This window comes from Stigmatopora argus, chromosome 11 (genome assembly GCF_051989625.1).
Source record: "Stigmatopora argus isolate UIUO_Sarg chromosome 11, RoL_Sarg_1.0, whole genome shotgun sequence".
NCBI classification, from domain to species: Eukaryota; Metazoa; Chordata; class Actinopteri; order Syngnathiformes; family Syngnathidae; genus Stigmatopora; species Stigmatopora argus.
The window spans coordinates 3,925,224-3,941,496 of NC_135397.1; the positions used below are offsets into that span (position 1 = coordinate 3,925,224).

Below are 16,273 nucleotides of genomic sequence, written 5' to 3' on the forward strand. Positions count from 1 at the left end.
GAAAAAAATTGCCGAATGCCACAATGATTGGACGTTTTCATTCGTAGGGAAACGCGCCTCGGATTTCAAAGTTCAAAGTTTTGTCGTGTCACCTGATCTGATGAAGCTTCGGCTCAAATGCGTTTAGATCACGGAAAGCCGTCGGAAGTTCATTTAATAGCCTTGATGTTTGACTTAAGGTCCATGGAAGAGGACACCATTTGAACTCATTGCTAAGATTGATATTCTCTCACAAATAACCTTTTTTTTCGGCCTCTGGGTGACATTTTTGTGTACGAGTACCAACCATGCTGAACTGTGTACTAGTTGACATCTGGGACTAATACAGAGTCCCACCCTTTGTTTGTGAGAAATGCCTGGTTTTAACAAATTAAGAGGTTGCTACATATTATTGAGCAATATCTTAGTTCTCCTTACGTTTTCATATGAAGCAAGTAAATTGATCTCAACACCAACTAGTTAGAGTGGGAGCCTGTGACAGATAAAAATCAATTCAGATCATTTCTCTCAGAATAACTTTTTCAAAACTAGAACAACTTGGAAGTTAACCGGCATGTCGGTACGCATCTGCCCCCTAAAAAGACTTAATACTCACATTCTCCAAATCCCTAATGCTCCTGTGTGGAAACCTAAACGTGTGTCTGTGCCTATGTGTGTGTGTGTGTGTGTGTGCATGTGTGTGTAGGAGTGCGTGTGTGATATCTGATGTCAGCTGTCACATCCCAGTCGGTCTGGGCCCATAATAAGAGACAATAATAACAACTCATTAAAACCGAGGGCAGGAACTGTGGAGCTCATCGGCTCATCAAATTAACCTTTGAACACTTCATATACACACATATTGCTTTGAGCTCACTCACTCAAACCCACGTACGCACGCACGCACACGCACGCCGGCGCACGCCAACGCGCGCACACACCTATTGCAGTTACCTGTTTTTCTCTCTGTGGCTACATAATCTTTGGATTTTCCACACATACACACACATATGCACACTCCCCCCACTCGCAGCCAGTGGGTGTGTCAACAGGGGATTGGTCCTTTCTGCTGGGTAATTGATGAATTATATGCAATATGCAAATGAGGCGCCATTAATCTCCTGACTGACAGCTTCGTTTATGGGGCCTTAATGACGGCTGGATTAGATTCTAATTAAAATCTGCTCAAAGACACCCCACGCTAGGAAGCCGCTCGTCTATCGCCCTCTTCTTTTTTTTAATCTCTCGGACCCTCCTTTAACATATCCCTCCATCCATCCCTCCATCCATCCGTCCGTCCCTCCACCTTTCGTCCTCCTCTGCACACTTTCTTTCTCCTCCTTCCTTTCCGTCTGTTAATATTCCTCCTGGCGGGCATACATGCGCCCACAGGCTGACGTTATGAAGTGTGTAGCATGGGAGGAGATGAGCGGCGCTGCTTGTCATTAAGCCTGATGTGGCCCGTGTCATTCCCCCTGTCAGGACATTCACACCGTTTAGTCAGAGCCCAAGTGATGTCTGACAGCTTTTCAGCGACTCGACACCCCTTCGTGCGCACCCCCAAACCCACAAATAGGATTGATTGAGCATGTCCGGCCCAATCAGAGCACAGAAGAGTGCGCTCCACTAACGGGCGAGCCAGACCGTACTCAACAATGCGTGGCATATGACATGTCGGCATTGTCGGAACGGCGTGGACGCTTTGTAACGTGTGTCCGGTCGCTTTTTATAAGACAAGGCTAGGGGTGGGCGATATGGCGAAATGATGGATTAAATCGCAATCATGATTCTGTTTTTTTTAAATTGATTTTCTTGTAGGCGCATTTGCGAATTACTGACCATTTTCCTAATGTTTAAAATGGGGAAAATTCTGAAAGAAAATAAATGAATCCCACTTTTGGAACCGTTTTAATTTAAATACAACCATTTTGATCAAAATGTGCCATCCATAAAAAGCCAATCAACAGCAATGCGTGATCATTTTGTTACATTGAAACTAAACACCAAATCAAAGTTGGCCGAGAGCAGATGCGCTCATCAAAACAACCAGATATGGCTTGTGAGCCGTACATTCCCTGCTATATACGATAACTTGGGCTTTATGAGAAAGTCCTTAATATTATCGTATCGTCCTCTACTAACCAGGACCAGCTAAAAATAGACTTTGCACTCCAAGTTCCATATGCATGACCTACATTGAGCGACAGTAGCATATTACAATTTCCAGAAGAGCGCAGAAGTGGATGATCCCGGATCCATCACCTGTTGTGCCGTCAAACAATTGAAAGTTCCGAGAAAGTCTATTACGCTAACCTTGTAGTCCATTGAAGGTCTACATGAGATTTCTCCCCAAAAAGTTTATTTGCCCTTTTCCAGCTAACGCACTTCTCGATACACGGCAGAACAATTTATAAGAAACACCGTCGGGAAAATAGTCACGCCGTCATCACCTTCATCACAAAGTGATGACAAGCGTAAACGTGCTTTGAGAACGCTTGATTGCGGGTCAGTGGGGGACAATGGATGTACTGGGAAGACCGTGCTTCACTGGTCTACAAGACAATTGGCCCAGTGCGAGTCTGCTTGAGGTACGGCAAAACCGGCAGGGTGAAAAAGCAACAAATAGCCAAAGCCAGACTAGAAGGCGTATACATTTAATAATATGAACGAGTAAGCTGAACTGGAATGAGGCGCTTTATCGAGGCCATCGGGGGAAGCTCCATTTTTTGTTTACTTTGCTTGTATTTACGGGGGTGTGAGGGAAGATTTGCCGTGCTTCAGCCTTCCAGGAAAACACTCCACTTGATTTTCACTCCCTGCATCCTTTTTTGGGGTTTTATGGCGGTAAAAGGGCAGTTTTTGTGCAGGTGGGCCACCCATCTGACGTCTCAGCGTGACTGAAAAGAGAGCAAAAAGCAGTAAAGTGGCTCATAACCGATGTTGTACTTCGCAGTTCACGGCCAGGCCGACCGCCCAAGAGGCTGCAGACGGTGACTGAGGGCGCCGCTCACCACATGCTGTCCCACGGCGGTCTGATGCACGCCGGGATCATGCCCCCCGCAGGTGACCACCCAGCACCACCATGTACACAAAATATGCCTTCACTTGCAGACACAGACTATAAAATGTCACTTCCCCACGCGGCACGGAGACATTGTGTCTCACGTTTAAGAGCTTTTGAGTTTTGTTTGTCAGCCGAGATCGGCTCTAGTCGGTGGTGTTAAAGGTAAGGCCCGCGGGCCGGAAGTGGACCGCTAGGTGGGGACCGATCCGGCCCGCGTAGCTAATTCATACTGTACGTACATAATTAGATGCTTTCGTCAAAACCGCGCCTTCAATGGCAGTCGATAAGTTGGTAGAACCTTGAAATGCCCCAAAACTAACAGGAAGTAACCTGGAAAAGTTTGTAGTGGTAGGAGGGAAAAGCGGACCTAAACAAGGTGACTGATTAACAAGCTGAACACCCAGTGCTGACACCTCAGATAAAGAATTGCTTGACATTTTTTTTTTGTAGTGAAACTACAAAGTTCAAAAAATTCCTTTGTAATCTTTAAACCTCCTTTCCAGAGCTATTCATTATCTCCTCCAGAGTTTAAGCATAATTTGATTTTTTTGAGACTTCATGTAAAGTCATATTTATGTTACCGGCAGGGAATACGTTTAAGGGCATGAACGGTGAAATCATAAAAACTGGACGTGAAAAGCTAATATTAAAAATGCTTCAAATGGATTGGACATCTGCTACTTGTAAACTCATTTCAATTTACAGCAGAAGGTTAAAAAGTGCTTTTTTCTGGTTATTAGTTGGTCGTTCTTAGTACTTATCGAATATTTTAGAAGGATTTCCGAACAAATGTATCGCCATATTGTGAGACAAGCATTCTCCTGAGCCTTTTATTTTATATTTAATACTATTGTATGATGAGGCTCCTCTGCCTCCTCCCAAAAGTCATCTAGCAAAACCTCCAACTCAACCAAGAACCCAATATAAAGCGCGTGTGCGGATGAAAAATTGCTCCATAATTAGTCAAATGCCTGTAAAAGGTCATAGCGCAACACTGTATTATTGAGCTTGTTTCTGAGCCATGTTATTTTTTCTGTGTGTGTGTGTGTATCCGAATGTGTGTGTCAAAAGAGAGGCAGAAAAGCCATTGTTGACACCTGACCGATCTCAAAGTTGCCCTTGTCTTTTTGTCTGTGCGAGCCCATCTTTTCATTCGGCTCCTCAAAAGATTTTCTATTAACCACTGCTTCCAAAGCTGCATTATGGTGTGTGTGTGTGTGTGTTGTTGTTGCGCGAGAGCATCTCTCTGTGGAGGAAAAAAAAATAGAGAGTTCTCTTTTCCACCTCAAGGAGAGGGCACGGCAGCAATGTCAACGCTCCTGATTAGAGGCAGGCCTACATGAGAGGGAAGAGGAAAAAGAGACTGAGCCGGGCACACCGGCGAGGACATTTGAGCGTAAAAAAGGCGGCAGCAATCTTTTGATGCCATTCCTCCTTAGTGTCTACTCTGGCGCGCACGCCAACACACCACGTCCCGCTGAGACGCTGACATTTTGTAAAGGTAAAAGTAAGGCGAGGAAAAAGGGCAGCGAAGAAGATGAGAAGAAAAAAAAGGACCATTTGTCGCGGTGGTCCACGCTTTGGCCGAGGACAGAATGTCTCTCTCTCGAAAGAAGGAGAGAAAAGACAACACAGCTAACGTTGGGATGTAGCCCAGATCAGGAAATTAAGACTTACGGCCTTGTTTGTATTTCCTCACTGCTGTTTGCACAGTTGCGCCGATTTAATAATTCGCCGTGTTTGTCCGCATTAGGGCGAGACGTTTCTACTAGGAGGAATTTGAATGGTCGCCCTCGCCGGTCAGAGGTTCACCGGAGAAATGCAAGCGCGGGCCGCCATTTGCCTCATTCTGGCGCACGACCTCGATTAAAAAAATGATCTTTTCCCACTAAATAGGACGTGGTTAAACTGGTGCGTGTTGACCCGAGCGCTCCACGGGGGAGAGATGAATGTCTGTCTTGATTCCCTGCCAAACTAAATGACCGGTGCAGTGGCGCGGCTGGAATAAATGTCTTCCAGTGACAACCTCCTGCACATCCGCACAGCTTAATCTTCCAGCGGGGCCATTGATCTAACTGCTATTGATCCTCTTTCCTTTTGCTCTGTCTCAACCCCCTGCTTAAGGAGCTTATGTTTAGTTACATCAGTGTGGCTTCCATTGTGTGTGGTGGGCAACTCCCTTTCTGACATTTAAAAAAAAAATCTGCATTGGATATAAAATGTATACTTACCAGCAAAAAAAAAACAAGAATCAATGTACCATTTTCCGTGTCATTCATCCTTTCTAGGGTCGAAGTAGAGGCAGACCTGTATTTAAAAGCCTTTTATGTCGTTGTCAACACAGTACTCAATTGAATACATCATTTAATTGAGTTTCAATCAAAAAAAGAAAGGTTTCTAACAATAATGTGGTTTTGTAACCGTACCCATTGGGGCTGTCACCATATATGAGTATAAAAGGTATTAACTCCCTTTCCGACATTTAAAAAAAATCTGCATTGGATATAAAATGTATACTTACCAGCAAAAAAAACAAAAAACAAGAATCAATGTACCATTTTCTGTGTCATTCATCCTTTCTAGGGTCGAAGTAGAGGCAGACCCGCATTTGAAAGCCTTTTACATCATTGTCAACACAGTATTCATTTGAATACATCATTTAATTGAGTTTCGATCAAAAAAAGAAAGGTTTCCAACAATAATGTGGGTTTGTAACTGCACATTGGGGCTGTCACCATATATGAGTATAAAAGGTATTAAGACATGATCAAATGAGCCCATGTTTGGATTAATTTTGATTAATATTAGTCAATAAATGCTAAGTCTTTCAGCTCACACACTTTGTTAAAGGAACACAACACGCAAATCTAAAATAACAATACAGAATTCAATGAATTTACTTTTTGCACACGTGCACACATTTCTTCCAAGAGGCTTAAAAGTATTTTTCAACGGTTTGAGCATAGACCAAGAGCCTTAATTCTGTATTAAACAAAGCCGGGCGAGGAGTACAAAGTCAGGAACACAGCAAAGCAGAACCATTTCACAAAATCGACTTTTGATTGAGTATGAAAGACTTACTAAAACAAACGTAGTTAATAAACTCTTTTCAGAATTGCTAGAAGTGGTAAGGCACGGCTCCAAAGCAAAGTTTTCTTCACCGGCGGGGTCATTTTCATTTGTTTAGCTTTATTTGTTCTTATAGATCTGTCTGCTCTGGCCAAGAAGATCAAACTGGAGATGAGTGGTTACCACAGCAACCAGCAACACGGCTGCCACAACGGAGAGAACGGCGACCACAGTCCGGGATTGGGTGCGTATTGTCTGTTTTGATCCGCAAACGCACACAATTTGCCACGCCGCGCCGCACAATTGTGACGTCCTTTCGCATCTGTCAATACGAATCGTGCAGCTGTGTTTACGCGTGGCTGATTGAACGCAGGATGTGGCATCAGCCCGGTAGCCAGCTTGCTCCCATCTCAGACACAAAAGCCACGACCACCAGAGAAAACTCATTTATTTCATATCACCACCGGGTTTGTAGCTACAGTTCATCAATCAGAAGAGAACATTTTCAAATTTACAAAGAGGAAAAATTCTAATGTCCAATCCATTTGGACTGAGAGGGCACACAAACTAGTTTGGGCGGCTATCGCTGCCAATCGCAGTCAAACATGATCATTCAATCCTAGTTTTTACAATTGAAATGGGTTTAATGGCTTTAATGTTGATTTTTTTTTTTTTTCAAATTGGAAAAAGTACAGTTCCGAAATATCGCCTCGTGATTCGGTATTGGCAAATCCATAAAATCAGCGAAAAAATATGCGATCGAGACATTCCTAGTATTTATTCGATGGAGAAATAGCTAAATAGTGCGCTGACTAAAATGAGAGGGCATAGGCCAATCAATAGCCTTCTCTCTAATTCACTACCTTGAATGCAAACGACAAACAGGCGGACAATCGATGGCGCACACACACACACACAACCGTCCTCCAGCCGTTATCGACAGGTTAAAGCGACATCAGTGTGTTTAGACAGACGACAGGGCTTACGCGGAAGACCGTTCGGAATACACTATCAATCTGAGGCACGCACACACGCATAGTTTAAATTGTGTCTTCTTCTATGTGCTATTTTTAGTTTCGATTGTACGTCCGCTCGTAAGCTTTGTTGACCACCACCGATAGCGTCTGTGTGGATTTCGGTCGCATGGTAACCGCCGCCTGTTAGAATCCTGTAAAATCGCTTTGATGGTAGAGTCAAGTGGAAACACATACACATGCGTTAGTGTCAAACATGAAGCTCGCGGGTTGGGAGTGGCTCGGTAGGGGGTCAGAAATTAAACAAAATGATCAAAAATTTACCATAAGTGACCTGTAAGCACCCTTAAATGGAAGTATAAAAAAGTAATGCAAAATGAATGCATTCACCCCTCCCAGGCAAAGTGGATTGGACGCCTAGCGCCGTCAATGGCTCTGAAAGGTGAGCATCTGCAGCCAATTTAAGTGAATTGGACATTTGAGTTCATTTTGCAGCACTCCTTTGTTTTTTCCTCTTTAAAGGTCAATTTTGGATCATTTCCTATTGATTTTGAAGGGTTTTGCGGGAGAATTCATGTTCGTTTGCCGATTCCTACTGATTTTTGGGTTTTTACGGGTTACTTGCTGTTGGTTTTGGGGCATTTCAAGGTTGCCATCGAAGGCGCTACTTTGAACGAATGTGATGGCGGATTGGAAATTGTAAAGCTTAATCACTCTTGATGGTAGAGTCAAGTGGAAACAAATACACAGGCACACAGCACAGGTTTTTTTTTTTCCATAGCGCCCCCCACTGCCTTACGGGAAGCGGACAGCCCCTACTAGAAGTCGAACCGCCACAAAGAGGCACCTCACACACACACACACACACACACATCCACACACATGAATGCAAACGCTGAGCGTGACACCTTTCCGAGTGCGAGCGAGCAGCCATTTGTGCGTTTAACAAGATCTTCTGGGAAATTTACAGCGACTGTTTGTTTACAGTAATGGTTTGTTTGGATAAACATGAGAGAACCACTTTGACTTTTGATGTTTTTTAATGAAACATAAGAGAGAGCAGTGGGGGGGGGGGGGGGGTGCGGAAGGTGGGGTGAGAATGAAATGATAGCAGGGTGGCGGGGGTGACGGAGCAGAAGTAAAATGCGGGCAGAGGCGGCTTCTTGATTGTGGCAGCGGCTCGCTGGCTGTATTGTTGACATCATTCTCCGGTTCTTTTGTTTGAGAGCATCCAGTGCGCCCAAAACGAAACATATGTTGGCTCACTCACTCACTTTCATCTTCCTTTTTCTGCTGTTCTAATTTCCTTTTTTCATCCGCTGCAGCGTTTGGTCGTGGATAGTTTGAAGTTGAGACGAGTAAAGAGGCACTTGACATCATAGTGAAATGCGAAAACTCATCCATTCTTTCTTTTTTTTCACTCCGTTCCTTATGACTTGAAAGGCCATTTTTGCATTCAGGCCTCTTCAAAATAACGCAGAAAAAACTATAAAACAGGGATATAAACACATTGGAATTTCATTAAACGGAATATCAAGGATTAAAGTGGCTTGTAGCATTAATTTCCTCCCTTTTTTCCAGCTTTTGTCCTCATTTACATCATTTCTTGGTTTCTTTTCTCCATTTTCTGCCTGTCCTTTCTTTGAATCTTTTGATTTTTTGTCCTTCATCCTTCCCATCTTCTCTGCCCTTTTTGCCTTTGTTTCGACAGTTCATTTACCTTCATCTTTCATCCTTTATCCTTTTCTTTAGGTTATCCACCGCTTCCTCCCTTGCCTCTTTTTATTCTTTTCTCTCCTTAGCTATCCTTCCTTCATTCCAACATTTCAAGCCTCCCTAACTCCCTTTCATATTATTTATGACAATTGTGCACAACATTGTTTTTTTTCCCCTCTCCCTGCCTTTGTGTGCATAACTACCCATCATGCACTGCTGGCCAAGCACCAGCACTGCCATCAGCTTCTTTTGTTCCACTTCCTCCCCGTGTGTGTCTTTTGTTTTTGCTTGTGCCTTTATTAAATGATAAATATTTATGTCAAAGCCCACACCCTCCCCCTCCAAATGGAATTGTTTGTGTCCTGACCAAAGGGACGTCAATAAGCCACAGGGGTACGATCGGGAGAAGGGATTTCCCTTAAAAGTGAAGTCCATTCATGACTTAAAGAGAGATTTTTGAACAATGGATTGGGCGAGATGAGATGAAAAGTGAGTTTGGAAGAGGTGAAAGAGCATCAGAATATCAAAAGGGAGGAGGTTTGTCGCTAGTGAGTGTTGGGAACATCATTTGTGTCTTCAAATAGGCCGCCTAAACGCAATTTAGGAAAAGTGGGAAGAAGGAATAATGACATTTGAGGCTCAAGAGGTTCTTAAAGTGTTCACAAAAGCACCTAGCTAAGAGTGTTTAAAATGATTAAATATGATTTTACTCATCTTCCTAAGCAATTTCATTTTAAATGATAAAAAAGGAAATCTGGCTGGTGGTCTTGAGTGGACTTTCCTGGTCCTCTCCAGACTTCTTGATCCTGAGAAGTCCGAAAAAGAAAGCCAATGTGCAAAAAATAATGTTTTAAATGATTAAATATGACTTCATTTTCAATTTTACCCATCTTTCTAAGCAATTTCATTTTAAATGATAAAAAACGAAATCTGGCTGGTGGTCTAGAGTGGACTTTCCTGGTCCGCTCCAGACTTTCGGACCCTAAGAAGTCAAAAAAAGAAAGCCAATGTGCAAAAAACAATGTTTTAAATGATTAAGTATGACTTCATTTTTTATTTTACCCATCTTCCTAAACAATTTCATTTTAAACGATAAAAAAGGCAATCTGGCTGGTGGTCTAGAGTGGACTTTCCTGGTCCTCCCCATACTTCCTGACCCTAAGAAGTCCAAAAAAAGAGAAGCAATGTGCAAAAAATAATGACCCTGCTCATCTTTTTCTCTCCCCCTCAAGTTTTGGAGCAGTTGCCCTTCATGATGATGTCACATCCCCTGATCCCGGCCAGTCTGGCACCGGCCTCCGTTTCCATGGCGATGGGCCAGATGAACCGCCTGAGCACGCTGGCCAGCATCGCCAACATGGCGCAGCTCCACCACCACGCCAACCCTGCCCCCCGGCCCCCCGCCTCCGTCATTAAGGTGAATGCGCACGCCAGCTTGTCCACCTAAAATCATGTCACGCTCATATTGCTTATGGAAACTGACATTTTAGTCCAAAAATTGACTGCCATCATATCAATCTGTTCCCCTCAAATGTATTTTCTCCAAACAACAACATGAGAACTATTCGTAGAAATGTACTATTGTGTTTTTAACAAGGTAATAGGCCGCCATTATAGTTTTATTCCCTCAGTGTATAAGGAAGAAGAAAAAAACTCCACTGTATTTGAACCGCCCTATTTTTGTGAGGCTCCAAATAGATACAGGATCTGACATAGTGTTCTCAAAAGGTTATATTTTTCCATGAGAGAAATATGTATTTCTCTGCTGTTTCATGTGAAAACAATCCCTTCCCTGAAGATTCATAAAACCAGACTTTTTAAAGTAAGCTAAACTCAGTCATGTTTCCTTTTTATACAAAAGTATTGTGAGAACAGACCTTATTGGCCAGATTGTCCCTGAAATGTCACAGTTAAACTGTATGGCATCTTATGTTTGCTAAAACTAGGATCTCTTTAAAAATAAAAAAAGCAACTTTTGTTTTTATGAACGGTTCGCAGTTTCCAAAACTAACAGCAATAATCTCAATATTTCTGTACTGGAAAAAAATGAGGGCAAAAGTTTATACGCCTTTATTTGGGTGACCGGCCTTCAACGGCCGATTCATCCGATATACCTTCGACTCATGTTAGCGTGCTCAATTTCTGGAATAACCTTTCCGCCGTTTCCCAATAGGAACGCATGCACGACGACAGCCCCTCCCCTTCCCCCTCGCTGGAGGAAGCCCAGATATCGTCCAATCACAGCAGCAGCGTGTCCAGTTCGCCGTCTCACACGGAAAACACACGTATGTCCTTTAGATGTGTTTTCTTCACCAGATACGATCGCGACTGACACGCGCCTGAACTGACTTCAATGTTTTGATTTCAGATCAGCACCACGATGGCGTCACCTTAAATCACTGCGCGGCGCAGTCGGAGATCAGGGAGTTGGACTCGCTGGAATACGTCAAAGAAAGCAAAAGGGGGCGTGTTGAAAAAGGTAAGATTTAGTCAGTGTCCATACATTTCATACAAATAAAGTTTCTAGGTTAGCTCGCTTGCTTGTAGCATCCAATTATAGTAGATGAATACAATATGCTCCAAAAGTCAAATAAGAATCATAAAGAATGTCAAGATGCAAGATAACAGATCTCTCAACCTAAGAAAAAAAAAACTTTCTAGATGTTTTAGGACATTCACTTTGGGTCAAAGACTTTTTTTTTCTAAGATCTTCTTGTCACAGCGATTAATCATTGGGAGATTGTTAATCAGTAAGGATTATTCCACAGACAAATCGATAGGCGGACAACAAAGCCTGCCAATAGGATGTTTGCATATCCATGCAAATAAATACAGTGTCCTTTGCAAGATGTTCAAAAACTAATTGGATTTAAAGCATGCTTGCATTTGACTTTTAGTTTCATTTTTAGATTTAGTTTGATTTTCAGATATTTCAACACAAAATGATGTTGCACAAAGGAATATAGGCAATGATCCCTTGACAACTTTAACCGAATTTCAAATACATTGGTCGTCTATGGCCATCATTGGCAGACAATGAATCAATAAAAAGTCATTGTTTTGCCCCAATGGAGTACAATGATATTTTTTTTTCAAATCAGCATTTGTTGCTAAATATCAATTACACTCAAAATGGACAACCTAAAAAAAATATCCAAAAAAATAGGTTATTTATTGGGATATTTTATAATTCCCTGCACTGGAATTCATGCTTAAAAAAAGGGGAAAATTCCTTCAAGTTCCAACCGACCCAAATTTCAAAGAATTGCTCTCTTTTTTAAAATTCAAAATGATAATTTCAACCCTTGAATCATTCTTTTGAGAATTTTAAAATTTGACACCAACAACACCAGTACGCATTCGCTTTCAGTTTGTTTTCCCACAAAGAAATGAAAGATATCTGTTGTTCGCCCCCCAACCCGGCCAGTAATTTCGTCCAACGGCGTGGCATTAGCCAGCCATTTTCCAGGGGTGTCCTAACGAGCCGGGCGGCGCTCCCGCTCCTCATCTACATAACGAGCCGCCTCCCTGTCGTTAGGGCCTCGGCGTCGGCGCCGCGCTGCAACGTCAGTTTGTTTGCTTCTCTCTGTCCGGGAGCTTTGCATTAGCTTAATGAGGACTGCTCAAGGACAAACAGTCAGCAGAAAAATAAAGAGGGGAGCGCCCGTGCAAATGTATTCTAATGCCCAATCGCATTATTCCATAAATCAAATCTCCCAAAACGCAAAGGCGTCCTCAGGTAAGTTTTTTTTTTGAAAAGCGGGGCCCAGCGGGGGCGGCTGTCAGGTCGCCGCGAACGTATTGACAAAGGCGACGACGTCGGGCGCGCGAGGGCCTCTTTCGGGTGCACGCCGCATTTATGCAATTGACTTTGAATTGATTTTCCTCCATGCAAATGAAGCCGGCGTACATTTGCCGGATTACATGCTTCCACCGCGGATCGTGGTGGGGTGTAGTGGGGGGGGTAAAGTTTTCAAAGGGCGCATCGGCCCTGTCATCCTGTCAATCCGCCGTGCTTAAATCTGCGTACGTTTGTGTACGCCCGCGTGTGAGAATCAAATTTGGCTGTGTGTGCTGTTTCGCGCACGCTTTGAACAACGTATCCATGCAGCAAAAGATCAGAGGCCATCCCTGACACCTCACTCCCATTAACCAAACATCAGCAGAATTTTATTCTGTTTCTGTCCCCCCCTCCCTTGCCCCCCCCTTCCACACACCACTCCTGCATCCCTCCCTCTCTCTTCCGCTGACTGGCAGTCTTCACGTGGCGATGCTCGATGCCCCCCGGGGACGGCCGGGAGAGAAATAAGAGCGGAGGAAAAAGAGCGAGGAAGTTTAAGGGAAGGGGGGGGCAGACAGTGACCTTGGTTAGGAAGATGGGTAAATGATCAAACGGGCCAGCTGATGTGTGTGCGTGTGTTTATGACTGACGTGTGTGTGTGTGTGTGTGTGTGTGTGTGTGTGTGTGTGTGTGTGTGTGTGTGTGTGTGTTCATGCGTGAAAGCGTGAGGTAAAGTAGGCGTAAAACAGTAACTCAATAAAGGATCAGTCACATCCAAGGAGCCTGGGGAGCCCACGTTGCTGACTGCGCACTTCAGCGGGCTATCAGCGTGTGTGTGTGTGTGTGTATAGAAGTATATGGGTGTGTGGTTGTGTGTGTGTGTGTGGGGGGGGGGGGGGGTACGTGAGCCACAAGAGTGTCGTTGGATGCCCTCCGCTGAGCTCGCCAGCACCTGCTAATTACCTTTCTCTGCAGAGCAATGCTCTTAGCTAGAAAGTAATAGACGAAAGCGGCCGTGTGTGTGTGGTGGGGGGGTGTTGGGGGGGGGGGGGGGGGGCATTGCCTCTCATCTGTGAAACACCTTGAATGTGACAGTTGCCAAGATGTGAGGCCGAGGCGGAGGTATTTTTTTGGAGGGGGGTTGAAATGCTGCGGTCAGCTAAGTGGAGAAAACACTATCATTTGTCATAGATGGAAAAGAGAGAGGAAAAAGTGTCAGGGATACTGTATCAAAGTGCACATTTAAGCTACACTAACCCTCCACGGACTCCCCTTGAGTAAAAAAAAAAGTACGACGGGGATTTCAAAGTGGCACATCTTTATTTCTATCTTGTATTTGTGTTCCCTGCAATGGCCAGTGACCAATCCAGGGTAAAAACTTGGATGCTTTCGCACAAGCAGGTCCTTAAAATATTTAAAGTACCACGATCACAAGTTTTAAACACTATCTAAATGATAGAATCTTGACAAAGAGTTTTAAAATACAAATGATCAAAACTCGCACAGGACTATGAGAATACAAATCTTTTTTGTAATGGTTCGCCTCTGCATAGGTGAAACTTATGGCGTCATCAAAGGTTAGGATTTTGGCAGAGGGCGTACGATCCAATGGAAAAAGTTGGTTTACAGTCGCATAAAACCATATTCTACGGGTCTGGAACGATGATTCAAAATGCCCTAAAACATGGCAGCGAATGAGTGAAAGGATTTGTACTTTGTTACTTCCAATCACAGCCTTGCACACGCGTGTGCATATCATGTGTACACACAGATGGTCATCCATAATGCAGCTTCTTTTTATTTTTTGTACTGCTTTTTTATTGGCCACGTCAGGTCGTGATGCATTATCAATCGGCGCAGTGCCACGTCATAAAAAAACGAAATCTCGAACGGGGGGGCAAACATGAGTGTGAACACGCATTTGATATACGGCCTTCCGTGTTTACAAGAAATTCACTCAACAAATTACAAAGCTGTAAATTATTCAAATGTGTCGCAGAGAACCAAAATAGCATCTGGATGAATTTGTTCAACAGTGTGGCGAGCGCCGTCTGCTCTTTGGTCACAAGAACAAGACTTTAATTCAAAAGTACTTTACGCGGTAGCTGCCAAAACGCGCTATGTCGCACTAAAATTGCTTTATGGCCAGCATGAGAAAATGTCATCGTGATTTATGTCGGAGGGCCTTTCTCTCTTTTTGCCGTTCAGGTCGGCGAGCGTTTATTGAATTTAATTTCGGGCATAATTTTGGCTTCAACAAAGGAGAAGCAACCCGCACTTTTGTAGTTTTTGGCTCCATGTGGGGAGATCAGGTCTTTTTTTTCCCGTTTGTTGATTTGTTCTGGAGGTAAAAGTCTCCATATTTGGTGTTGAGAAATGTACGCCTAATTGTGTGGCAGATTCCAACCCGCTGGCCGGTGATAGACAAGTGTACCAGCACCCCCTGCCGAGCCGGGACGGCTGCGAGAAGGCGGCGTACCCCGCGGGACAGAAGCTCTCAGCGGGTCTTCACCACGCTCCCTTCATCTTCCCGGAAGGCCTGTCCTCCATAGAGACCCTGCTCACCAACATCCAGGTGAGGCTCTGCCGGGGGCTTTCTTGCCATTATCGTCGTCGTCTTCGTCGTCGTCGCTCGCTATTATACTCCAAAAGATGAATAGAAGGGCGATGACGAGATGCTCTTTTCAGAGGTTTCCTAAATGCTAGATAACATAGTAGGCAGACATTTAGGATACGCTTAACCTGCCATGGGCGTGCAGCGACCTGCTTCTCACATGTTGCATTTCTTTGTTAGGGAAGAGTCACCTATTAGTTTGCTTTTCAAAAGAGAAACATTTTTTTTTATCCGATCTGATCCTAGCTCAGCAAAGCCACATATTTACGTGTGTAAAATAAAAGTAAATGTAATGCCAATATAGATCATTTGTGTCAAAGTGGCGGCCTGGGGGCCAAATCTGGCCCGCCGCATCATTTTGTGTGGCCTGGGAAAGTAAATCATGCGTGCCGACTTTCTGTTTTAGGATCAAATTAAAATGAAGATTATGGATGTATATTAAATTTCCTGATTTTTTTCCCCCTTTTAAATCAATAATTGTAATATTTTAATCATTTTTTTCTGTTTTTAGTTCAAAAATCATTTTGTAAAATCTAAAAATATATTTAAAAAGCTAGAATAAACATTGTTTTAGATCTATAAAAAATGAATATTCAGGGCTTTTAATCCAGTTCTTTTAATCCATTTATTACAAAAAAATCTAAATATATCATAGATGGTCCGGCCCACGTGAAATCAAGTTGACGTTAAAGCGGCCCGCGAACCAACCCAAGTCTGACACCCCTGCTATAGATAGTGGAATACGATACAGCTGGTACATTTAAAATATGTAGAAAAAAAACCTAAATAACAGAAGTGACTGAATACATTTGTAAAAATCTTGTAAAATACTGTGATAGCTAGAGAAAACTAAATAAATAAAAAAAATGCAATGGGATGATCGCTGCTAGCTCTCCGTCCTATCACTGTCAATGGCATCCATTTTTTAAATGATTTTTTGTGTACATTTTTTAATGAATGTGGGAAGAGCTTTTTCATAAAACAAAAAAAAATATTACTAATGAACTCAACGTAATGTAGATTGGTTTGAAGTATTCTTTTCAACTCAGTCCAGATGCAATTTTTTTTAATCATCC

At 43.2% G+C, this 16,273-nt stretch overlaps 1 protein-coding gene across 1 annotated transcript in view; it reads left to right on the plus strand.

The window, feature by feature from the left end:
• Window positions 1–16,273, plus strand: part of dachc (dachshund c) — a 37,544-nt gene that overhangs the window by 18,430 nt on the left and 2,841 nt on the right. Inside the window, exons 4-10 of the mRNA XM_077613592.1 lie at window positions 2,933–3,042; window positions 6,249–6,356; window positions 10,035–10,219; window positions 10,976–11,087; window positions 11,171–11,281; window positions 12,341–12,541; window positions 14,983–15,158. Coding sequence (XP_077469718.1) covers window positions 2,933–3,042; window positions 6,249–6,356; window positions 10,035–10,219; window positions 10,976–11,087; window positions 11,171–11,281; window positions 12,341–12,541; window positions 14,983–15,158 — 1,003 coding nt within the window. The remainder of the gene's footprint in view (window positions 1–2,932; window positions 3,043–6,248; window positions 6,357–10,034; window positions 10,220–10,975; window positions 11,088–11,170; window positions 11,282–12,340; window positions 12,542–14,982; window positions 15,159–16,273) is intronic.